The sequence below is a fragment of the Notamacropus eugenii genome, chromosome 2 (genome assembly GCF_028372415.1).
Source record: "Notamacropus eugenii isolate mMacEug1 chromosome 2, mMacEug1.pri_v2, whole genome shotgun sequence".
NCBI lineage: Eukaryota > Metazoa > Chordata > Mammalia > Diprotodontia > Macropodidae > Notamacropus > Notamacropus eugenii.
The window spans coordinates 3238341-3263741 of record NC_092873.1 but is presented as its reverse complement, the minus strand read 5'-3'; the positions used below and the strand labels follow the sequence as shown (position 1 = coordinate 3263741).

Sequence of the window (25401 nt, the reverse complement as noted above, 5' to 3'; positions counted from 1 at the left end):
TATCTACCACAAGATGATTTCAGGTAACATTTTTAAGAATCTTGAACGAGGAAAAGAGATGTCAAAAAAAAACATTTGGATTAATATTCAAGAAAGGAAGGAAACAAGTACTTACATAACATCTGCCCTGTGGTTATAAGTACTTTACAAATATTATTTCATTTTATCCTAATAACAATCCTGTGAGGTTGGTGTTGTTATTATTTCCCATTTTACAGTTGAGGAAACTGGGACAAACAGAGGTTAAGTGATTGACCCACATTCATACAGCTAAGAAGTATCTTAGGCTGGATTTAAAGTCAGGTCTTCCTGACTCCAGGCCCAGCACTCTAGTGTACCACTTAAAGAACCTACAATTTGTCAAGGATGTGTACATGTGCATGTGTGTATGTATGTAGCATATTATGTCATATTCTGATCCATGTCTATGTCTATATAGTAGCAAATCTATACATATATGTACATGTGTAATATTTATATATGTATATGTGAGTAATTTGAGCAATAGTAAATTACTATTTGAACAATAGCAAGTTGCTATCCTAACCCTCATGGATCACTCCTTTCAAGGAATCAATGAGCTCTTCTCAGAGAATCTAAACTAAAGAGGAGAGGGTGCTTCCCTTTCCATGGAGGAGGACTTTTCCCTTAGGTGGGTCCTAGAGACAATAGCTTCAAGGTTGGAGAAGGCATTAATCTTATTCAGACAAGAATTAAGTTTGGTTGCTTAGTTTTAAACCATTTCCCCAAAAAAGGCCATTAGATTTTGTACTACTCACTTTCCTAAAGAGAAAAGTTTAGAAAGTTTTAGAAATTGCATTTCTAGAGAAATTAAAAATGAAGTTTTTAATATGCTTTTACATTTATTATTCTTATATCCACCTCCTCATTTTGCTGCTTGAACATGGAAAGATACCCTAATAAATATTTTTGCTCTTGTTTTCACTTCCAATCTCTTGACAAGCTCTGTTGCCATTCCTTTCTCCAAAATACCTTCCCTTTTCACTGTCTCCCCACAGCTAATTAAGTCCTTAAACATTTCCCCTCTGTAGAGATCAGTCTTTTTGAGAAGTTCCAGCTTCTCAATCCTTCAGGAAGAAGACTCCCACCAAAACCATCTTTCTCCTTGGCCCCTTTGACAGCTTCATCCTCCAGGTTAAGATCTTCCAGTTCTTCTAATTCTGCTTCTTGTTCTATGATAGTTCCTGGAGGTCCTTCTGACTCCAGGCTTTGTCAGCTTCCACCTCCTTTCTGCCTACCTAAATACCATTACCTATAGCCTTCTTAATCCACTTCTACCAGCTCCTTCTCAAGCTACCATCTGCTTGGTGTTTTTTTTGAAAGCAGCTAGGGGCTAGACCTTCAACTTCTTGGATATAAGGAAACCCCAGATTGGGATACTCCCTCTAGCAATGTAGGTTAGCATCTTCTCCACAATTTATAATAGTCTTTGAGTAAAGGTTTTTAACTTTTTTCGTGCTGCAGACTCCTTTGGAAGTCTGTTGAAACCCATGAAATATGGTTTTTAAATGCATAAATACATAGAATTACTAAGGTAACTATACTGAAATTGTTGTTGTCTTTTTTTCCCCCAATACTGTCCAACTCTTCATGACCCTGTTTGGAGTTTTCCCCATATCTTTCCCCAGTTCATTTTACAGATGAGAAAACCAAGGCAAACAGGGTTAAGTCAGGGTCACATAACTAGTACATGTTCAAGGTCAGATTTGAACTAAAAAATTCCTGACTTCAGGCACTGGCTCTATCCACTCAGCCATGTAGCAGCCCTTTATTGAAATATACTTACCAAAATATTTTAAAACAAGTTCACTGATGCCATGTTTTAGAAAGATGCTTAAGATGCAGAGAGAGGTTAAGTAATTTGCTCAGGGACTTGCGGTTAGGTTAGGGACTGGACTTGGATCCAGTCTTCTTAGTTGCAAGGCCAGCTCTTAATCTACTTAACCACAGGGCCTCTCCTTGTTGTCGTCAGAATTTAGTTAGAATTCTTCCTTTTCTGGGGCCACTTTCCCAATGAAATGATTGAAATCTTGTTTGTTTGTTTTATTACTACTTGTTTCTTACTACTTACTTGTGCTTCCTTTTCTACCTTCTCCCTACCTAGATATCTGAAACTAGATACAGGTCATCTTCTCTGTACATCTATGTCAGTGTTTCACTTCATTTTCAGAATATAATCTCCTCTTCAAGGGCAAGGTCTGTCTTTGGTGCTGACTTCTGTATAGCACTTAGAATAGATAGTGAAATGCATTGGAGAGTACTTAGTGAGAAATCTTCTGATCCAAGGATCCCAGGACTGGCTGTGTTAGGTTCAGTGATGAGTGAGGTGTCAATCATATCCTCTGGATTGGATACATACTAAGCATGCCATCCAACAAGCTTTATTAAGCTCATACTATGTTCCAGACACTGAATTCAGACAAAAATGAAAAATCATCCCTGCCTTCTGAGAACTTGGGGGGAGGGGAGGGAGGCAGAATGTAAGCAGATAAACATAAATTTGACAATTTGAGAAGAAGAAATGAACACCAACAGCTAGAGGATAAGAAACAGTTTCCATGGAGAAGTTGGCCCCTGAGCTGAGCCTAAAGGAATCTAGGAGAATCCAGGAGGTGAAGTGAGGAAGGAGCAGATTTCAGGCATGGGGGCTAGTGTGAGCAAAGGGCTGGTCAAGAAGAGATGGAAGGCTAAGTAGGCCAGTGTGCCTTGAAAATACATGTGAAGAGGAGTAATAGATCTATGTATCTATATCAATAGGTAATATTATACATACATATATACATACATAGATACACACATATGTGTGTATATATCTCTAAGCCCAATGTTATACATACACATACATATATATAGGGTAATGTGGAGAAAGGGGGAGGGAGACATTACATTTTATAAGTCGGCAATGTTAACTATTATCATTTTATAAATAGAACTTTCAGGTTTACAAATCGCTTTTACATACATTATTTTGTATGATTCAGGTCAAAAAGCTTGGTCAAGGTTGAATCTGGGGGTTCAAAAGGAATTCAGGCTATCAATTCTAAGAGTTGGAAATTTTCAGCCAGTTGATGGAGGGTCTAAGTAGTTGAGATACTCAGCCTTAGACCCGATGGCAAGTGAAAAGAGTTGAAACGTATTTGTTGTTGGGTTTTTTTGTTTTTGTTTTTGTTGGCTGGTGACTCCTTTGGAAAGGGGTTGGTAGATTAGGAGCGTCCAACGGAAGCTCTCAGTGATTTGGAGGTGCTTGTTACCAAGCCTGGGGCTCCATTCGCCGTCCCTAATCCAAGAGTCCGCCCTTCTTTTGCTCTGCGTCAGGACTGGTGTCAGGACTGAAATGTGCAAATTGATCATCGTGAGTGTACGCAGGCACTGACTGCTCTCTGCGTTTCCCTCTCCCCTCTCCCTCCCTTGATTCCACCTTTCTCCTTTTCTCTTTTGTCTCTCTCAGTCACCCTGTCTTCCGAGTAGCCTTCACCTTCTCCATGCGTCTCATCTTCTGCCTTCCCAATTCCCCAGCAGCTCCCTTTCTCACCATGATGCTCCTAGGGACGAGCCAGTTCGTCCTCTTGATCCCCTGCCACCCTGCTGCACTCCCCGCATCGGTCCCACAGTTTCTGCCCCCTCCCTGCCTCCCTCCTGGCCCGCCCCCTGTGTCTCCCAGCCCTGCTCTGACGTGGGAGGGGGGGGGGCTGGGGGCTGGATGACTCACAGTGTTATGAGGCAGCTCCACAACATACAGCCACATTCACCCACAGACAGAGCCCGAGCAGGAGAGACCCCCTCCCACCCTCACACACCCCCCCTTCATGTCCCCAGCGTTCGATTAGGCCCCCTGCCAGCGTGCCCCGGGCCCAGGCCCTTCGGGACCCACATCCCCTTCCCGATCGAAGGCGGAAAAAAAAGGAAGAGAGAAGAGTGAGAGACACGTACATACGGAGATCTCTGGAGCAGACCTCAAGGTGAGGGGGCAGCTCCAATCGGATTTTTTTTTCTTTTCAAATTTCCTCGCTCTGCGGCGCTTTGATCTTCTTTGCCAATGCATTATTCATCCAGCCGCCTTTTGTCCTCTCTCTGCTCCCCGCTTGCCTCCCTCCCGCGCCCCCTTCATTCTCCTCCGCCGCGTTCCTTCCCTCTCTTTGGGGCATCTTGCAAGCCCCGTCCAGCTCCGCATCTTCCCCAGGCTTTCTTCCCCCCGCCCCCCACCAACTTTCGCTGCGGGGGTGATCGGTGATGCTCATTGTTTGGCGGATGAGATTGCTGGCCAGCAACGGAGGAAAAACCCCTCCAGATTCTGGCCTCCTCAAGCGAGTGGACAGCACTCCAAGTGATTGGGGCGGGGGGGGGGGTCAGTAAACCTTTTCAAGCTCTAGAATTCAACGCTGGGGGCGGGGGGCAAGGGTGATGAGACTTCGGGGCTGACGAGAAGCTCCATTGTGCGCTCTGTGCTACTTACCTCCCCCCCCCTCCCCCCCCCGCTTTTTTTCAATGAGACGTGGGATTAGCATCTGGTCCTAGAACGCTCCTGTAAGGCTATCGGGGTGCTTGGATTCCTTCCCTCCTCCCCTTCCTCCTCTTCTCCCCACCTCCTCCAGACCAGCCCCACTTATATTCGGGTAGAAAATCCTCTTCCCACCGCTTGGTTTGCTCTTCTGTTGTTGTTTTCAACCTGCTTTCTTGCTGTTATTTGAGAGGGAGAATAATACAGGCGGCCTCCCCATCCCTATTCTTGTCACTTTTTCCATTATCCTCTGATGTTTGGTGTTGTCTCCACCTTCCTGGGGGCGGGGAACTGACTAAGAGAGAAGGTCTGGGGCACTCCAAAGTGCTTGCAGGTTTGGGATCTCCTGGAGCAGAACATTTGGCAGGAAAGCTGAAGTCAAAGAGATGAAGGAGAAATTGAAAAGTCGTCCAATAAAAGGCGCTGAAGTCGAAGACTAATTGCACTATTCTGGACTACAATGTCACCCTGAATACAACAGCCGATGTTCCTACCTGGATCATATGTAGTGAGAGAAGAACCTCTAATGGAAATGATATATGAGTCAGTAGGGAAGTCTGACTCCTGGAGGGGAAAAGAGAAATCTTTAGGAGGCAATTTGAAGGATGAGGCATTATCCTGAGGTAAGGGGAATCCAGTTCTGCTTTGGCTTGATCTGAGTCCTAGAATCTTTTATCTGCACCAAAGACATACCTGTTTCGCTCCAAGCAACCTGTACTTCCAGACTATCCATCAGTCAGGCCATTTGAAATGAGCACAGAAGAGACTAAGGAGGCACAATGCCACACAGTCTGCCTACTGATGCGTATATTACCCTATTTTCACTATACACCAATGCAGAGTTGTAGTTTCACTAGAAGTGAGCATTCATCTTCAAAATCCCTCGTGAGAGAACCCTTCTTTATCCTAGCAATGTAGTTCTTCACTTTCCCACAGTGTCTTTTCTGCTTGTCCCTGTTTCAGTACTTCAGAGAGCTGTCACTTTGTCCACCAGTGTGTATTGAGACCCTTCTACCATCTAGTGACTGATCTTTAAGAGTTTCTGTGGCCAAAAAAGTCATTATCCTGTGGTTAACTTGGTCATGTGCTTCTTGAACATTGACACAACAAAGAGCCACAAGTATCTCGCTAGGGCCACACTCAAAACCTTTCCAGTTTGGTAGAACCTGCCAAAGCCTGTGCTCAGATACTATAACTTTGGAGGCTCCAGCACACCCTCCAGACCAAGATGGGCCTTGGAAGGAAAGCTCTCACTTCACAACTTTAAAAAGATGAGACTCTCTCCTTTGTAGGAAACTTGAACTAATCTCCCAAACAAGCCTTTCTAGAACAAGAGTCCTGGATCCATCAACTTGGACTGGAGGCTTTATTTATTCTTCCCAACTTTGTGTACACATGCTCCCATGAGCTCCCATGTGGGGGAATGAGTAGGGGGAATAGGTGGGGACAGAGCAGAGAGAAGAGAATCTTTTCAGTTTTCTGGATGCATGATGGACATCAGTCGCTCAAGACAAAAAGAATGGTACTTTTGAACCAAATGCTCCAGAAAGTGAACTTACAGAGCATAGCGTACCTCCATCACTAAGAGTGCTGCATCCCCAGAGATGAGTGAGCCTTGCTATCCAGCAGCCGGGAAAGCGACGTTCTTTCTCCTAGTGGTGAAAGAAGAACTCCACAATATAAAACAGTGGGAAAGCAGGAAAGCTGTGTGCGTGTGTTCGGCAGCCCGCCTCGCCACTCCCCCCTCCCTCCCCACGCGCGGCAGTGCCACTCCCCGCCCCTCCCCCAAACGCACGCGCCGCGATAACCCTCCCCCTTTCCCCACGCACACATCCTATCTTTTCGAAGTCTTGGCACCACCTTTCCACTCACATGAAAATGGTGTTGTATGTGGGGAATACTGTGGATTGAAAAATGGGAGAATGGAAACTAAGAAATCAAACACCTCAGCTTTCAAAGGCCCAAGTCTGCACCTGGATGCAGCCATAGTTGGAAGCTGCCCAAATGGATGCACAACCAAGAAGACACTTGCCCATGACGGGGCTTCTAAGCATCCTTCCTCTTGTTGTCAAGCTCTCAGTGGGAAATGAGGGAGGCTGCTGCTAGCCTCCCTATCCCCACCCCACATATTGACTCCCTGACTCATGCCAGGAGCCTGAAGCTGCTGCTGGACTTGCCAGAGCAGAATTAGAATCAAGGAAAGCTCTCCTAGGAAAGGGCTAGTCTTGGAGGCAGAAGGAGACAGCAGGTCAGGGTGAATGATCACCAGGAGCCCCAAGTGACAGGATCCTTCTGTCATTCCAGGAGAGGCTCTTAGCTGCCTCAGTGCTCTCCTCACACACCCCTTCCTCTTTTTGCAGGTGACCTTCATTTCTACCTGGTTCTCGTCTGGGGGGGGCCCTGGTTGGGCAGCCCCCCCACATTTCTCCTGTCCTGAAACACGGCTCTAGCCAACCTGCTTCGCTGCTTCACCTGCGATCGTCTGTGTGGGGGCTGCACAGCACCAGCCCCCCCAGCCCGGCAGGGCATTGCCCTCCAGCCTGTCATGCCCAGCTGCGAGCCTGGCCCAGGCCCTGCCTGCCTCCCCACCAAGACCTTCCGCAGCTACCTGCCTCGGTGTCATCGTACATACAGTTGTGTTCACTGCCGGGCACACCTGGCCAAGCATGATGAACTCATATCCAAGGTATGCCAAGGACCCAAATTTCTCCCTTCCCCTACAAACAGTGAGGGAGCTCTTCTCCAGCTAGGATCCCACCTATCTGAACATTACCAGGACTGAGCTGACCAGTTCTGATAAAAAATTCCTCCCACATTTGTGGCATTGAGGGGAAACAGGTGGTGGGGCCATGGGGTCCCTGGTGGTCATTCTCTATCCTGTGTCTCCACAGTCCTTCCAGGGGAGCCATGGCCGGGCCTACCTGTTTAACTCTGTGTGAGTCTCCCTCTTTCCTTGTTTTTTCCCTGTGGAGCAAGGGGCTTCGGGGTCAAGTTCCCCCTAGCAATCAAAGGGAAGCAAACAGGTGTTGAAACTCCCTTACCCAACAGTGGGACAAAGGTCCCTCTTTGCACCTCCATAGCAGAGGAGCCTGGCCTGTGGTCCTCCCAGGAATTAGCCCATGGGGAGGGCTGAGGTGCTAAAGGCACATCACTAGAGAAAGTGGTTCCCAGGGATCAACCAAAAAAGGGTGGGTGGGTCTCAAAAGAGATATTTCCAGATTTCTGGGGTGAGATCCTTCTAGAGAAGAACCCTATGGGTTGGTCAGGGTGCTGACCTGAGTAACAGAACCCCTCCCCTCTGCGTGGCTGTGCTGGGCCCTCCTGTTTCCTGAGACAGGGTCAACGTGGGTTGTGGGCCAGCTGAACAACGGCTCCTGCTCACTGGCCTCCACTCTGTGGCTGACATCTTCTGTGAGAGCTGCAAAACCACCCTGGGCTGGAAATATGTGAGTATTCTGGGAACAGGACATCTGCTCCCTGAGGTGAGGCAACCATCTCATCTAAACTTGCCAAGACCCCCATTTCCCTCCAAGGCACTTGCCATTGTTTGAGACTCCAGGGAAGGGCCAGAGATGCTGGGAAGGGGTGATGTGGGCCTAGAGGGTGTGCTAGAGAGCCTTTCCATTCACTGCTTCCCACTCTACCAGGAACAAGCCTTTGAGACAAGCCAGAAGTACAAGGAGGGGAAGTACATCATTGAAATGTCGCATATGGTGAAGGACAACGGCTGGGACTGAGGGGCTCAGGCAGGATGCCCCATCCGCATGCCCCACACCCTGCCCCCATACCTTGCCCCTGGCCTCCACATGCTGTCCATCCTAGCACCAGTACTGTCCCAACCCGACCCCTGGGGAAAACCTGGCTCTGTCTAGCCCCTCTACCCCACCACATCCCTATGGAGGCCCCTTCAGAACAGGGGTCTGGGCTGGTCTGGGGTATCCAGAGGGGAATGCTCAAGGGACAGGAACAGTGGATGGCAATGGGGGTTAGAAAAAGTTGGGGTGATGGTTTTGGCTCCAGAGTCACAGAATTCAGATCCTTCCACTCTTGGGGTGTTTGGATGATGGGAACTGGCAGGGTACAACCTCTCCTTCCAGCAGGGAGGGGTTCAAATATGGCCTAGCCTCCATACTTGGGCGAAGAACTCTGCCACTGAGGCATTCAGAGACCAGCCTAGGATGTGGGGAGGTCCTAGGCCACAGGCAAGTAGTAGGAGGTTGTGGCCTCAGTGACTGGAGGGAGACTGTCCTCCAGTTCTGGGAGCTCACAGCTTTAGAATGTGATTGAAGAAAGGCCTCCCTGGGGACAGAGAAGACCTCAATCCCAAGTCCTTGGAAGATATAGAAGGAGCACTGGGATTTCCATTTCACTTGGCACTAATGAGGCACTTTTGCATATATAATCTTTGCCATTGGGTTGGGTGGGGGAGGCTGCCCCCGTGACTTCCCTCCCCAGCTGGCTTTGTCCCCAGGGGGCCACACGGCTCAGGCCATTGCTTTCCTGGGATTCAGACAACTGGGAACAAGGTGGGAAATCAGTGCCACAGGCCGGACTTTCCTGTGGCTGCCACCAGCGCACGAAACTTTTGTATTAAAAAGTGTTTGAGTTTATTTTTAATAAAAATGGGAAAAAACAGCTGAGTTCAGAGGTTTGCCCTTTCTACCTTGTAGTACCCACACCAGGGGCAGGCCAACTGTCCGTGAGGGGAGAAGTGCTTTTAAATATATATATATATAATTTCCCCTTGACATCCACCAGGGGGCAGCAGAACTCCTTTGCTAGTAGGAGACCCAACTCTATGTAGCCTTTAGGTTTTTAGAGGAAATTTTGCCTACAGGGTGTCACGTACTTCATGATCTGGAAAGGCCAGTTTGACTCCTAGTATTCTGTGCTGGAGGTTGGGGTGGTTGTGACATGCCTCAGCCAGGTGTGCCTGACTTCAAGTTTGGGAAAATGATGTGATCTGAGCTTAGAGATGCTTCTTGATTTCTGTCGATTCTCAGGATACTGATAACATTTGAGCCTTTTACAAATAGTACCTCATTTTATCCTCACAGCACCCTTGAGAGGTAGGTGCTACTATCCCATTTTTACACAGATAAGGAAACTGAGGCACAGAAAAGTTAATTAGCTTGTCCAAGGTCACATAGCTAATGAGGTCATATGTCACATTTGAACGCAGGTCTTCCTTTCAGATAGTTGTCTCTATCCACTTCGTGGTCTGACATTACTTTAGGTTTTAAAAAAATTGATCAGTAAAGATTCTACCCACAATCTGCCGAAACTGGAAGGGAGTGGCTCTAAGTTGTAGGATCACTGGGGCTCAGTCAACCATGGGTCACTATTGGTCAGTTTTGAGTCATTCCATCATTGGGGTACTTTAATCAGTACCTGAAGTGCTTGGGAAGATAGTACAGATCACAAAACCATGAAGTCTGAGTGATGAATTGGAAGTCATCTCATTCAATTCCTACTTCAAACATAAATTTAAGTATTTCATAAAAAAGTTCCAGGACCCACTCATCTCTGCTCTCTGCTCAACAAGGATTTACTAAGTGCCTACTATATGCCCAGGCACTGTGCTCCAAGTGCTGAGGATTCAAAGGCAAAAAAGTCCCTCCTCTCAAGGAGCTCAAAGTCTTCATCAGTTTACATTTTACGACAAACCAAATGAACCAAAATCCATTCTTTTATTTAATACTTAAGGCTGAAGAACAGAAATGGAGGGAGGACAGTGAGGGATGGCAAGGTTCTAACAGACATAAGTAGCATTAAGCATGCCTCACAAAACAACATTGCTCTTGAGAGCCCACCCAGCTGAAGATGGCAGTACCCAGACTGCTTGAGAGGGCACTGGGGGGCAGCACACATGAAGGAAGGACAGAATGGAAGCACTTGGACTGGAAGGGGCCGCTATCCTATATATTGAGCCTCCAGGTCCCAGGTGGAACTCTCTAGCGTCTTGGATTCTGCCTACCCAAGTGACTGGGGACACTGGGAAGGAAGAATGCCTTCCCCTCAGTTTCCTCAACTGTAAAGCAAGATGGAGATGCTCTCAGAGGCTCATTTCAGGTATATACTATGCTTTTCTCTTTGAATTTCACTCCATCACTAAGTTTTCTGGTCCATGTGACCAGAGGTGACCTATTGGGGTCTGTTTGGAAGCTGCCCTTGCAGACCATGTCCAGGCTGCTGATGTCATCGTGGAAATCATGTCTATTTCAGTGAATAAATTTTAATTCAAACAAGTAATTTAGACAGCACCTGCTGCATGCCTTATCCTATACTAGTAACTATGAGAGATTCAGGAATAGAATTTGGTGTGGTTCCTTTCCTTAAGGTGCTTACAACCTAGTCAGTAAAACTCACCCTATGGGCTTCCTTTGGATTGCCTTGTCCTGTTTGCACCATGGGAGATTTGATCAGGCTCTGGGCAATCCTATGAACGTTTCAGAGGGTTAAAAGGGATAGGGGAGGGGGAGGAAGGAGGAAGATTCTTCCAGGAGGACCCACCCCTTACTACCTGTGCCTGAATCTAAGGAATTACTCTCAATGTTGCTTGACAGGGCATTGATTGTGGGGTTACAGAATCTGGATTTGAATCCTGGCTCTCATACTTGCCAGTTTGGTAGCCTTGGTTTTCTCATCTATACAATGAGGAGGTTATCATTTCCTACCTGTGGAGGTCTTCAATTGCAAAGGCTGAATGACTGTTAGTTGGGTATGCTATGGAGGGTACTTGTCCAAATACAGGTTGACTAGAGGACTCTGAAGTCCCATCCAATTCTGAACCTTTAAGGGTAGAGGGTCTTCAAGGTCCTCTCAATCTGAGATCCTATGGTTGGGGACAAGAGAATGATGGCTGCCTCCTTCACTGTCTTCTTGTTCCCTGAACACACAGGGATGGAGCAGCTGGTGTGGGCTGACAGGAATGAGTGGGCTCACTTTCTTCTCTGCTTTTCTCTCCCTGTCCCAAACAAGAGGTTCTTTTGGTTCTATTGTGCTCCTCTATCTGTACCCCTCCAATCCTACTCTGGGTTTGCCAGAAAAGAAAAGGGGCAGTCAGATGGCTCTTTTCTTGTGCTCAAGTTAAAAGTTCCAGACCAACTAGGGACCTTATATAGGAGGTGCCTCTACCCCTAAAGACTTTGACCCTCATTTAACCACAGATGGCATAGCTACCTTCCTTGCCCTCTCCATCCCCATAGTAAACCCACAAATATGTTGATTTTTCACCCACACAAATCATTCCTTCACACAGGGTTGTACCAGATGATTTCGAAGCTGAGGTCAGTCTCAGGATGATGCCAGGACCCATGCAGATTCCAACACCAAAATCCAGCTAATGCAGGCACAGGTTGAGGAAGGGTCCAAGGAAAAAGGTCACATTGGTGTTAGTTGGTACTGCCCAGCCAATGCCCTTTTTACATTGCACTGCTAGTGACAAGCGCAGACAGTAGCACAATGTGAAAAGAGCCCCGGCCAGGAGTGGAAGCCGTCTGGGTTCTGGCGGGCATCTCCCCTCTTCTCATTCTGTGTCTTCATCTCTTCTGTTTCATTGAATTTTCCTCCCTCCTCTCCCCTCCCCTTCTTCTCTGTTCCTGGCTTTCTTTGGCTTTACTTACCTTAGTCTTTTGTCTCTATTTTCAATCTCATCACTTCCACACTTCTTCCTTTTCTTCATCTCTCCAATCCCTATTCCCAGCATAGAGAAGACAGGGATATTTTTGCCCAAAGTTGAGATGACAACTCCTTTGGCTGTGTGGTGCTTTCATTGTTTAAGTATGAGATACAGGTTCAACCAAGGAAATGCCCAGATGCTGATTCTTACCTTCAGTTTGACCCCAGGCATTTGCTTCAGGGAGAGGTGGACAGTTCAGAAGCCTTTGTGAGAGAGAGAGAGAGAGAGAGAGAGAGAGAGAGAGAGAGAGAGAGAGAGAGAGTGTGTGTGTGTGTGTGTGTGTGTGTGTGTGTGTGTGTGTGTGTGTGTGTGTGTGTGTGTGTGTGTGAAGGGTGCTAGTGCTATGTTAATCAAGTCTTTCTCTTTCATAAATCTTGAAGGCACCTCTCTCTCCCAACTTTCCAGACTGAACTGAAGTTATGCTAGAACATGATGACCTTCCTGGGCTCTGAACTCCATTCCCTCCATCCCTGGGCAGCAGTTTTCCATTTCTAGACCTTAAAGAGATTTTGTCTAGGGGGGTAGGGTGGGAAATGGGGGTGGGCAACAGGGAGACAAAGGGAGAAGGGAGAGTGCCCATATGCAACAGGGAACAGGCAACTTACTTAGGTAGACTGGTTTCAAGTTGCTGCCATTGACCCCTGGGACTTCTATTTAAGAATTGCAAAACACTGTATGGGTACACTGTTGAGCAATACATGAAGGATACCTCTTTACTTTAAGCAGAACCATGGTCAAATAATGGCAGTGAAAAAAACTTGTGAGCCCTGACTCTTGTCTGTGGGTGTCTGTTCTGTGCCCAGAGGGCTTATGAATAAGCACCATACTTTAAAAATGAACCTTGGTAGATAGAAGACTCGCTTCTTTGGTCTTTCCTGACCTTTGAGGACTTTACCTTCTCATAAGTAAATTATACAATGCCCTCAAGATTGGTGAAAGGCCAAGGGTAAGAGATAGCTGAAGCTCAGAGAATATTCAGTTGTTCTGCAGTGGATACCATCAGCCAAAGAGAAAGACTGTTCCCAGCGTGGGGCCCTTCGTTACCCTGGGAAATTCCTCCCTCCAGCTGGAAAAAGGTTTTCAAGGACAAGACTCTCCCAGGAGCTGGTGTAGAGAAGAAAGGACAAGTCAAGGGTTGGTTCCTGGGGTTTCGGGATCCCTCCACCATACAGGGCCTTATAAGGAGGGGATGGGACCTCCCACTGAATCCCTCAGCAGCAGCAGCCTAAAGGACACCCCGCCCCTCTCCTGTTTGCACACCAGGTTCCACCTCCCAGCTTCAACAGGGCAGTTTGTCCAACGATCTTTAAACATAGGGGCCCTGTTTGCAGAAATAGTCCTAATGGAAGGAAGTGGGAGCCTAGCTTGGGGTCAGTCACCAGGGGTGGGTCCTGACCTCTGCCCCCAGTGCTGGGCAAGCCTGTCAGAGCTAGCAAATGGATCACACCAACCAGGGACAAAGGGGCAAGGAGAGAATTGATTCTCCTTAGTTAGAGGAGTCCTTCCCACTACTGATCTACTCAGGCAGGGTAAAGATAGGGGCCTGGGCTATGGAAGCTATGGATACAGGGTATGGGTGGGGGACTACAGCTCCCCCCGGTTCTCGCCTCCATTTCATCCCCAAAGAGAAAAACCCTGGGACTCACCCAGTCTGCAATGGCCCCTCCCCCACCTTGGGCCCAGGAGCCAGGCGTTCCTCGAAGTTCTTCCCAAGACCATGGTGTAGAGATCTCGAAGGAAATGGGGGGGAGGGGAGGAATTTGAATCCATCCCATTCACTCTCCCGAAATGGCTGGTTTTGGTCTTCCAGCCCCAATCCCAATCCCAGCCCCAGCCCCAGAGCTGCAGGGGATGTGAGACCAAGCCCTTAGGATCTGAGAGAAAAGGGCAGGTGGAGGGTTAGCTGAGAGCAGCAGGGGCCGGGGGCTCAAGAGAGGGGTGGGTTGGTCGAATTTCCCCTCCCACCCCCTCCCTGCAGCCATGGAGACCAAAGGAGGAGACCAGGAGGGACCTGAAAAGCCAAGTTATGTGAATGGGATAAGAGAGAAGAGGGCAGCTGGGAAGGGGGGAGGGGGAAGAAGTTCCCCCTACTCCCACCGCCAGCACCCAGTTGTGCCTCCCACACACCTCCCAGCCACAGACCACACACACACACACACACACACACACACACACACACACACACACACACACACACACACACACACTTACTTCACAGTCTCCCCTCACTCAAACTGAATTCACAGCTTTCAGCACATTCCGTGCCCCTCACCACAATTAGGCAGGACCAGGTCGCCCCAACACAACTCTGGGCCACACCTCAGATACAGACAACACAAACACACAGTCCATTTGCACTTGGCTAGTTACAACTCCTATCAAGATATGCATACAGCCCGCCTCTTCAGGAATCCCCAAACCACCCAGAACACCCTTCCCCACACAATCATCTTTGTCAATCACCTCACACACACACTACAGTTTCACACAACCCCCCCCCCACACACACACACGCACTATACAGTAGTCAACCCCATCTATGTCTTTGCAAACCCACTTCTCTTTCTTGCCCCCTCCCAATCAACCGGTTGGAAAATGACAGTTAAACAAACCCAGCAAGATATTCCTAGCGCTTTAGAATTGTTAATTGCTGTTTTGGTTGTTTGTGTAGAGGCAGCTCAGAGCGAGAGAAGATGCCCACAAGTGAAGTAGGAAAAGAAGGGAGATAAAAAGGAGAGAAAGGGAAGAAGGGGGAAATAGAGACCAGAAGACCCCGACCCTTTAACGAAGAGAAAATAAAAGGAGAAAATCTTTGGTTTTACCCTTCTAGGAGTTGAGGATATCTAGAGATCTCTTCATTATGGTCAATTTCCTGCTACTTCCCTCTGTCCCTGTTCTATCTCTTGCCTTCTCTTCTTTCCCTTCCCTTCCATCCCCTTCCCTTCTCCTCTCTCTTCTTCCCTCTCTCCTGTGTCTGTCCTCAGCTCCCCCTTTCCCACTCCCTCTCTCTCCTGCCTTTTCCATCTCCTCCTCCTTTTCCTCCCTCTTTCCCAAGTCTTGGCTGAGATGAGATTGTGCAGCCTCCTTAGAAGAGCCGGCTGGGAGGGGAGTTGCAGGCAGCCGGCCGGCTGGCCCTCGGTGCCCTCTCTCCTTTTCTTGCTCTTCTCATCCCCCTGTTCCCCCTTTTTCTCTTTCCACACTCCCTGCCGTCCATCTTGAATACTTGGGATTCTTGAATGGAGTGAGCAGGATCGCTCCCCCTGGCTCCCATTGGCTGCAGGTTAACCCTTTTGAAACGAGATCCTCCTTCTCATTGGCTCTCAGGTCCCCTCTTTCTCCCCTCCCCTCCCACCCCCTCCCCTTCCCAATAGACCATGATGTCATGGCGCTCCCCGGGCACCCCCTCCCCTGGCCTCTCGCCCCTCCACCCCCTCCCTCCAGAATTCCCCACTCCCTGCGCTTCCTGTTACACTTTCCCTAGAGGATTCAGCAGGGCTGGCCGGAGCCGAAGGCGGATTGAATCCCACCCCCACCCCCACTCCCACCCCCACTCCCACCCCTCCATGTGGCCCCAGGGTTGGGATAGGAGAAGCCCCAGTTCTCCCAGCTCTGGCTTCTCTCTCATATCCAACCAGCCCTGTGCCTCTTCTCTCGCAAGTAAATATCAGAGGTGTTCATAGGATTCATCTTGGACTCTGGGGCTACTTCTTGGCTTGGAGATATCAGAAGGTCAGAGGAGATGATCACAGAGTTCAGCCTGGACTGAGCACCCTCAGTTTGGCCCCACTGAGCCCAGAGTCCCTGGGACACACCCACCCGGGTAAACACAGGAGTGTCTGGCTGCTTAGTTCGGAGAAGTAGTGGTCTGGCAGCTCAGTTCGTAAAGGTCTGGGGCCTCCTAGTTAGTCCAGGCTGGTTCTGGAAATGAGTCCATTCTCCAGGTCCCTAAAGGGCAGGGTTTGATTCAGGCAGACCTGAAACTGTGGAGGAATGAAGAGGCATCAGGGTGGTTTCCCTACCTGGGATTCAGCTTCCTCCCTCCTTTCTTCAGGCCAGACTTTCCTTCTGGGACTCCCACAGCTTGCTCTCCTGAAGGGACATGGAGTCTCATCCAGCAAACAGAGAAAAAATGGAGGAGAGAACGAAGCCTTCCTATTCATTTCCAGAAATATATGCACTAACTCGCAAGCATGAGTGCGCTCAGACATTGAATGTCTACAAAATGAGCAAGGAAAGCCTTTTGCCAGGGGAGGCAAAAGTGCTCCTTTGTCCCTATGCCTCAGAAAAGTGTCCTGAACGAAAAGTAAGAAAATAGTCTCTTTCTGTGTCTGTCTTTCTGTCTCCATCTACCTGGTTCTCTCCTTTCTCCTAGGACTTTAAAACTAATTAGAAATGAGAGAACAGTCCTCTCATTTCACCAGTGAGAAAACAGAAACCCAGCAAGGTGAAGTGGTTTATGAAACAACACAGTATGTATCCGCACATGAACGCACTTTCATCTGCACACATTCATATCACTATGGATCCACACTTCCATGAATAACACCCAGCTGCTGATTGGCTGATTGATGTACTCATTCATTCCTTACATGGGTCCAGATCACAGAGTGATGATAGAGTCTGATTCCAGAAGGAGATAGGTGATCACATTCTGGCTATATTCTGCTCTGGTCAGACCCCACCTAGAGTGCTGGGTTCAATTCTGAGTGCTACATTTGAGGAAGGACATTACATTAATTGGAGTTTGCCCAAAGGAGGGATACAATGGTGGTGAGGATATTGGGAACCAAGCTCTAGAAGGACAGATTAGAAGAACTGGAAATGTTTAGTCTGCAGAAGAGAAGGTTCGAGAAGGGGTGGGTCATAATGCAAGCTGTCTTCAAGCACAAGAACAGCTATACTTTGAAGGAGGGATTTCTTCAAGAAGGTTTGGGGAATAATAGCTACCTTAAAAATCTCAAGGGCTGCCATATGGAAGAGGGATCAGACTTGTTCAGCTTGGCCAGAGATGGCAGCAATGAGTGGAAACTGCCCAGAACCAGTACTTAGCTTGTTAGAGCGAAAACTTTCCTACTCACCAGAGCTGAACCAAAATGAAGTGGGTTGTGCCGTAAGGTAAAGAGTTTCCCATTACTCGAGGGCTTCAAGTGGAAAGGATTTCCTGTTCAGATATAGGTTGGGCCAAATAATTTCTGTGGTTCCTTTTAGAGTGAGATCTATTAGCCTATGTTTCCATTGTTTCTGTGGTCCTTTCTAAACCAATACAGATATTACTAAGAAGTGTTTGGGAGATCCGAAAGGGGACCAGTCTGGGCTGAATTGAAAATTCACACTGGGGAATATCAATCAGCCCCCAAAAGAGCAGAGTCTACAGAGTTTACAGGAAGGTGGGATCACCACAGCAACCTGCCTCTGCTGGCCTAGGATCTCAAACATAGGTGGGTCAGGCATACTGCAATCACTGGAGCTGTGGTGGAGACACCAGCAAATTAAGGGGAGAGGATGGCACCCATGCCAAACTATCTCCTTCTCCCCCTAAGAAGAGGGCAAAGAGAAGAAGTATTGGGGAAAGAGAGAAAGCCCAGAACCCATCTGTTGCCTTGCCAAAAAGCAGAAGGAGGCATTGGCAGGGGCAGCTCCAGACCAGCTGGGGTAGGGACACTGGCCAAGACTCTTGAGTTTGCCAGACTGGAACCCTTTTTCATGTCCATACGGTGGGGAAGATGGTGACAGGAGCCCAGCCAAGCAATAAGAAAAAACTTCCCTGAAGTAACAGAGGTTAGAGAAGAATGGGAAAGCCCTGGCCACAGTGTTTACATCACCCTGGGCTCCAAAGCCCCATGCTGGGATAAGCCTCTTTTGTTCTGAGGTCCCCTTTCCAACTTTGCCCTGGGCCACTCCTCCCTCCCTCGTGCTCCTGTCTCATCCAGTTCTCTAGGTTCCTTAGTATTCCTGGATCTTTTTTCCCATCTCCCACTTTTTACAACTGTCCCCCCTCTTCCCCTTCCCTTTCCACCCTAGGAGGGGTTGCCCCTATATTTCAGGTCAGAGAACTAGATGTATCTCATGAGAGACACACTGCCCCTCTAGTCTCAGCTTAGTAAGTTGGCCTCTTGAAGATGTGGGGTGATGAGAAGAGGAAGGGACAGGGGAGGATGAGGGTCCTGGTGCTGATCTGGTCATGACTCCCACATCTGCTCAGAAACTTGAAATCAGAGGCACAATATGTTTAAACTGGAAGGAACCTTGGAATGCAGAAGGTCAAATCTGGGAGGGACAATGGAAGACAGAAAATAATAAGAACAGCTCACATTTATGTAGCCCTTTCAAGTTTACAAAAGGTTGTCCTGGCAATTACTCTGTGGCATAAATAGTGCAAGCATTTTTACCCCATTTCATAGAGGAGGAAACAGGCTCCAAGAGATTAATTGTCAATAGCTACTAAATTTCCAAGCATAGGGGGCCTGATAGAATGACTGATCCAGAAGAAACCTTAGAACCAAGATGTCAGAGCTGAAATGGACTTTTTGTTGAGTCCAGATTGATGTCAGAAACAGAACAGAGAATATTAGAGAAGGGAACTTTGATACGATCTTGTTCAGACTCCTTTAATCTATCCCCCCAAGACCCTATCCTTTTGGTGGAACTAGTAAATGGGACACCTGGGAGCAGTTAGACATCACACAATTCATTGTAGAAAATTAAAAAAAAAACCACATGTACAAGTTTATCAGAGTTTCCATTGGGAAACATATCTGGAAATGGTTGAGGAGCACTTGTAAATTTCTGTTCCTTGCTGTTTCTGAAGCATAAACTTGGAAAAGTTTCCCTTTTCCTAGAGAGTGGCCCACACCCATTTCTGGACTTCCTGCTCAAAGACCAAGGTCAAGATCAGAGATGAAGATTGGGAATCATTTCCACCTTGTGAAGATGGATGAGATCTCAAAGAATCTGAGATCTAGAGTGGAGCTCTGTAGTACAAAAAGCCCTCTTTGAGAATCCCTCTAAAATGTATCCATCCAGCATTTGTTTAGAAGATCTTTCTTGAGGTTTAAAGACCCTCCCTTCTGAGGCAGCTCATTCCACATTTGGATAGCTAGGAAGTGTTACTTTGTGTCGAGCTCAAAACATTTCTTTGCTACTCCCATCCATTAGTTCTAGTTTGCCCTTTGGAGCCAAGCAAACAAAATCTGGTTGGACTGCCACAGACCAGCCTTTCAAATTCTTGGAGGGAGCAGTCCTATCTCCTAGGATATTCTTTTCTCTGGGTTGAGCATCCTCATTTCCTTCACCTAATCCTCACATGACATCATGTAGAGGTCATTTACTATCCTAGTCACCTTTTTCCGGACACCCTCTAGCTTTGTGGGCCCAGAACTGAACCAGATTCTATAGATGGGGCCCAATCAGGATAGAGTGGGACAAGGAATGAATGAATACATGAATGCACAAATGAATGAATGAATGAATGAGCATTCCTGAAGAGCCTGCTATATAGAGGCACTGGGTTATCAGTGACTACAAAGCTGATTTTAGAGTTAGGAAATCTGGAGTTTAAATCCCATATGGCCCACTTGTTAGCTGTACAACTCTAGGCAAGTCACTGAGTCTTTTTCAGACTCATTTTCCTTATTGTTTACACAGAAATAATAAATACTACTAGCTACCTCTCAGGAATTTTGTGTGATGAGATGACAGTTATAAAGCACTTTGCAAACCTTAAAGTGTTATGTGAATACTAACTGTTATAATCATGGTGTGCCAAGAACTGGACTTCATCGAAAACATATTCTAATCATTATTTTGCTGGTGATGCCTAGGTCCTTTATTTGAGGCTTTTTTTTAAAGGAGGAAGGAAAAAAGCATTTATTAAACACTTTTAATTAAATTTAATTAAACACTTTAAAAAGCATTTATTAAACACTTATTATATGCTAGGCACTGTGTTAAGCCCTTTATAAACACTATCTTATTTAATCTTTACAACAGCACTGAGAAGTAGGTGCTATTATTATCCCCACTTTACGGTTGAGGAAATGAAACAGAGGTTAAATGATTTGCCACAGCTAAGAAGCATCTGTGGCTAGATTTGAAGTCACATTTTGCTAACTCCAGGACCAATCTTCTGTCCACTGCACTACCTACTAGAGGTAACTATCTGGTCATTTATATAGGATAACCCCGGACATTAGAATAACTAGGGCTATTACTTCCTTAGACTAAGGTACCATTCCTTGTTTAGTATACTCCAAGACGAACTCTCCTTTTTTAACTGCTCTATAACTGCCTTGCAAAGTGGGCCCAAACTCCTCTATCTACAGAGCAGAGAGTGGAGCTGGAGAAAAATAAAGGATTGATAATTGAGTCTTGGGCATGTACTCACATTTTTCTTGGCCCATGACTCTATATTAGACCTTCCTGGAAGGTTTTGAATGCAGTTGGGCAGATTTGATGGCACACAGAGGAGAGGGGAATGAACAGGGGGAGAATAGGACCAGAAATGCCACAAAAGCCTCTTAGAAGATGAGAGAAATGGGTCAAGGCCAGGAACTGGATATACAACCAACTCTCCAGGGGCTGACTCATTGCACTCTATCAGAGAATGGGGTGTATAGGGTGGAAGTGGGTAGTGGAATCAGAACTAAGTGACTTTCAATGGAAACTCTGTGATCTGCTTGCTTAGCGAGGAGAATCCAGGAAGGAGGAGTTGAGGAGCTGAGGTCTCTCAAAACAGGAACCTCAGAGTTTTTCCAGGCAGATTCCAAAGGTTTTAGTAAGAGGAGAGAACCTTTGTCTATCTCAGAGCACAAATGCCTCCGGGGGTATCCTAGGCGGCCCTCTCACTTGAGAGTTATTCACACTTTCCTTCAAGGACAAAAGACCTAGATATCACTAGCAGAGCAATAACTAGTATTTTTTCCTTCCCTGAAGATAAAAAGTAGTTGGGGAAAGTGGGAAAGTGATAAGTACAATTTTACATTCATAGATGGGGTTGGACCACATTCCTCCTCTCTTATCAACTATGTCAGTGAAGAACTTTTCCAGGGTCTTCCTCCCCTCCTTTCTCATCCCCTTTGAAGGTGCAGAAATATGTCAGCCCATGAAATTTAAGGATGGTGGAATCTGGACCACTGAAGCTATAGAACACCCCCACCCACCCCAAGCTGAGACAAATCCTTGACTGCCTTACCCTTTTCTACCTCTCCTCCTTTCTCATCCCCTTTGAAGGTGCAGAACTATGTAAGACCATGAGACTTAAGGATTGTGTAATCCGGATCGATAAAGAGATAAAACAACCCCCCTACTCTCCCACCCCCGCCTCGCCCCATTGAGTTGGCCCTCTGGGACAAATCCTTGACTGCTTTACCCTAGTTATAGCTCTGATTACCAAGTATTACACTTTTCGCTTGTTCCTAGAATGGTGACAACATGTGCAGCCTGTATGTGTGCTCCATGTCAAGGGAAGATGACAGAGATCTTTCAGAGAAGCCTGTGTACATATCCAAGAGTGTCTAGCCTCACACCATGAGCATCAGCCTGGTTAGAAACCCAGTCAGAAAAGCTTCTTCCTGTTCAGGGTTTTTCTTCTATTTTTTCCAGTTCTCCAGGCAAACCTTCCATGATGCTTCTTACAAGGCTGACCACTCCCCAAGCCTTCTGGTGGCCAAATGGACGCTGAACTTCTACCCACCAAGTAGCATAACCCAACTCATTTTGTTTGAATGTCTATTCTTTTCCTTCTCTTCCGAGTCTAGTCTGGTGGTTAATGCCAGTTGCTCTACCACTTTTCCTGACCGAGAACTCAACATGTTGAGCTCCAAGACCTGGATTTGAATCCTGCCTGTTGCTTACTGGGTGGGATGATCTTAAGTAATTCACTTTTCCCCTCCAATCCTCAGTTTCCCCACTTATAAAATGAGGGAGCTAGACTAGATGGACCCTTTCTCCCCTTGGTGTTTTGTGTTAGTTTCCCAAATAGGGCTGTTGGTACCTCTGAGCTTTTCCCTCAATTCGGGTTGTTGAAATTGGATATTTTATTTCCAGCTTCTTCTTTTCTCCAGTCTAGGGAGATTTGATATAGGTTCCTTCTAGAAAATCTTGGGCACTGCCAATGGCCTGGGGCCCTCCCTATCACCACTGACAGTCTGACACCAATCCCCTAGGAAACAGACTTGAACATTTCATCTCTGTTTGGAAAGGGATTTTCATTTCCATTAGCTCTAGGAGTTGTTTCTTTTTTTCAAGGAAATAAGATATGCCCATGGTCTCAACCTTGTTCTTGGTACTTCTATGCCAACCCACCCACATCATCCTGGAACTGGTAAATTCTTGAGGCTTTCCACCTTTCCAACCTGGTTTCTCCCATGGACTCATCACTTCTACCCACCAAGTAGGGTAACCCAACTCATTTTGTTTGAATGTCTGATCTTTTCCTTCTCTTCCAGTATAGTCTTGTGGCTAATGCCAGTTGTTCTACTACCTTTTCTAACTGAGAACTCAACGTGTTCTCAGTCTTTTATGTTGGACTCCTTTGTTGATGCAACACAAATATATGTTAATAAAGCAAAATTTTTTTCTCTTTGAATCTTCTGATACAATGGGAATATTACCTTCAAGGGAAAAACTCATTCTGTTTCATGACAATGAACTGTCTCCCTCATTGAAGGATCTGTTTGTTACTGGTCTGCATCTTTGAGTGGAGTGCTAGGGAAAGAAAACTAAATCTAGCATTGAAAGACCTGAGTTTACTCTGAAAGACTTAAGAACTCTGATTGATGCAATGATCAGCCTGATTCCAGAGGACCAATGATGATGAAAGATACTACCCATCTCTTGATAAAGGAATGGACTCAGGATTTAGAAATAGGCATTTTTTTTTTTAGATATAGCCAATATAGGAATTTGCTTTGCTTGATTATACATATTTATTAGAGTTTTATTTTTCATCATCTTTTTTTCCAGTGGAGGGATAGAGGAGATGGGAGGGAGAGAAAATGTATTTTTATTTACTGAAAAAATAAAGTAAAAACATTTAAAAAGTCTGGGTTGAAATCCTATTTCTGCTCCTTGCTTTCTAGATGACCTTAGGCAGTGAAGGGGAAAGGAGAAGCCCTTTCTTTCTCAGTTTCTGTAAAATAACCTAAGTTGGCTCTGGATTATCTCTGAAGTACCTTTCAGTTCTAACTCCATGCACAGATGAACTATTCTAGGGTCCTTGACTAGCAAGAACCTTCTCAGAGACTCAGGCTATCTTTCTTCTTCCTTCTTGTCCCATCCCAGAGACTGGAGGGGAGCTTCCTTTGCAGCCTCATATCAGTTTTGAGCTTATGTGCTCTGTCATACTTCTTTAAAGAGGCCAATGTCACCCAAGGCTATCGAAAGCAGGATTCCCAGTTCTTCTGCACCAAGGTGATACCACCACCATGGAAAGACTTAGAAAAACCAGTTCTAACAAGAGGATGAGGGGGCTGTAGGGAAAAGAGTGGCCTTTTTTGAACCCTCAGAGGCCATCAACTCAGTGAGTCACCTTGGTTGGGTGTAGGATGTTTGGAATCAACAATTCCCTATACTGGTCGGTGTCCAAGCAACCTTCTTGCTGAGTAGTCATACCTCAGGGTCCAAGTGTGGCATCTTATGGGTTGAAGAAGTAGGAAGATCTATAGGCAAGTGACTTCATCTCCCTGGGCTGGACTAGATAGATAATCAATAAGGTCCTGGAATGACTCTGGTAGTTCATATTCTATCTCCTAAGACAGCTAGGTGGTACAGTGGATAAATCTCTGAGCCTCAATCAGGAAGACCTGAGTTCAAATCCAGCCTCCACATTTCCTAGCTGTGTGACTCTGGGCAAGTCACTTAACCTCAGTCTGACTCAGTTTTCTCCACTGTAAAATGAGGGGGGAAATGAGATGATATTTGTAAAGTAAAGCACTTAGTAGGTGCTAAATGAATGTTTAATCTCTTTGTTTCCTACCTTTAGTATTCTGTGCTCTATGTGTTAGGGTTCCTTCCATTACTGACATTCTGTGTTCTACAGTCAGCATCATTTTATGTGGAAGGAGTTTGCATTTGGAGTCAGATGACCTGAACTTAATTCCCAGCTTGGTTATTTACTACCTGTGTGACTTTGGACAAGTCACATCATCTCCCTAAGCCTCAATTTTATCATCTATCCAATCAAAGTCCTTGCTCAAAATCCCATGATCCAGAGAATACAGGAAAGATTTGTGTGGGTCACACTAAGCAGCAGAAGTGTGAATATCCTTGAATATGAGCAAGGGAGAATAAGGGTTGGGAGGAGAAGGTACCTGGAAAACCACGCAATGAGAAAGTGATATTAGGAGATAAGAGAGGCAGAAATGAGATAAAAGAGAAAGGCCAACACTAAGAGTAAGAGGGACGGATAGTAGGAGATAAGAGACTTGGAGACCTTGGGAAATAAGATAATAAAGAACCGAGCAAAGGGGAACAAGGGCAGCAACTGGGACATTAAAGAGGAGAAAACAGTTCCCAGCAGGAAAGAGCTAAGTATATCAGTCAGCAGGCTCCTTGGAATCACATGTCTCAGGAATCAACTAAGAACCTTATTATGGACTGATGAATAGGGCCCTGAATTTAGTCAGAAGGTGCTAAGTTCAAATTCTTACCTATCATATACTTATAGGCAAGTCACTTAACTTGTTGCAGTCTCAGTTTCCTCTTCTGTAAAATGGAGATAATCATACCAACCTCATGAGTTAATTGTGAGGCTCAGCCAAGACTTTGCAAACCTTAAAGGACTACACAAACTGGCACAGTGGATAGAGCGTGGGATTTAGAGTCAGGAAGACCAGAGTTCAAATCCTGCCTCAGACACTTGCTAGATGTGTGTTCCTGGGCAAGTGACCTAACCCTATGTGCTTTGGTTTCCCTATCTGTAAAATGGAGACAATAATAGCACTCACCACACAGGATTGTCATAAGGATCAAATTGTAAAGTGCTTTGAAAACCTTAAAACATTATACAAATGTTAGCTACCCTAAGAGGAAGAGTAATTGAGCAAAACACACACACACACACACACACACACACACACTCACACATACATATATTTGAAGGAAGTACTACATTTTAGCTAGAGTTTAATAAAAATAAAAATGTAATTTTTTTCCAATCCAAGTTCATGGGCCTGCTGAAGTCTATCCACAGTCCCCTGGGAGA

At 46.3% G+C, this 25401-nt stretch overlaps 1 protein-coding gene and 2 long non-coding RNA genes across 3 annotated transcripts; 1 reads left to right on the top strand and 2 right to left on the bottom strand.

The window, feature by feature from the left end:
* Nucleotides 1-838: 838 nt before the first annotated feature.
* On the bottom strand, nucleotides 839-3618 carry LOC140524266 (uncharacterized). Its single transcript, XR_011973632.1, has 2 exons — nucleotides 3440-3618; nucleotides 839-3350 (listed from the first exon to the last, which is right to left on the bottom strand). It is a non-coding gene; the product is annotated as an uncharacterized lncRNA (long non-coding RNA).
* YPEL4 (yippee like 4) lies at nucleotides 3611-9159 on the top strand. The gene is made up of 5 exons (XM_072638663.1): nucleotides 3611-3980; nucleotides 6880-7205; nucleotides 7411-7454; nucleotides 7857-7965; nucleotides 8167-9159. The coding sequence occupies exons 2-5, from the start codon at nucleotides 7065-7067 to the stop codon at nucleotides 8254-8256; spliced, it is 384 nt and encodes a 127-aa protein (XP_072494764.1). The 5' UTR covers nucleotides 3611-3980; nucleotides 6880-7064; the 3' UTR covers nucleotides 8257-9159.
* A 1031-nt stretch (nucleotides 9160-10190) lies between these two features.
* On the bottom strand, nucleotides 10191-15453 carry LOC140524265 (uncharacterized). The gene is made up of 2 exons (XR_011973631.1): nucleotides 15023-15453; nucleotides 10191-13930 (listed from the first exon to the last, which is right to left on the bottom strand). It is a non-coding gene; the product is annotated as an uncharacterized lncRNA (long non-coding RNA).
* Nucleotides 15454-25401: the final 9948 nt, after the last annotated feature.

Bases quoted from the DNA above. Each gene is read 5' to 3' on its own strand.
- YPEL4 (XM_072638663.1), top strand. From the start codon at position 7,065: ATGCCCAGCTGCGAGCCTGGCCCAGGCCCTGCCTGCCTCCCCACCAAG. The intron at 7,206-7,410 runs GTATGCCAAGGA...GTGTCTCCACAG, and splicing joins ATGATGAACTCATATCCAAG to TCCTTCCAGGGGAGCCATGG. The intron at 7,966-8,166 runs GTGAGTATTCTG...CCACTCTACCAG, and splicing joins CCACCCTGGGCTGGAAATAT to GAACAAGCCTTTGAGACAAG.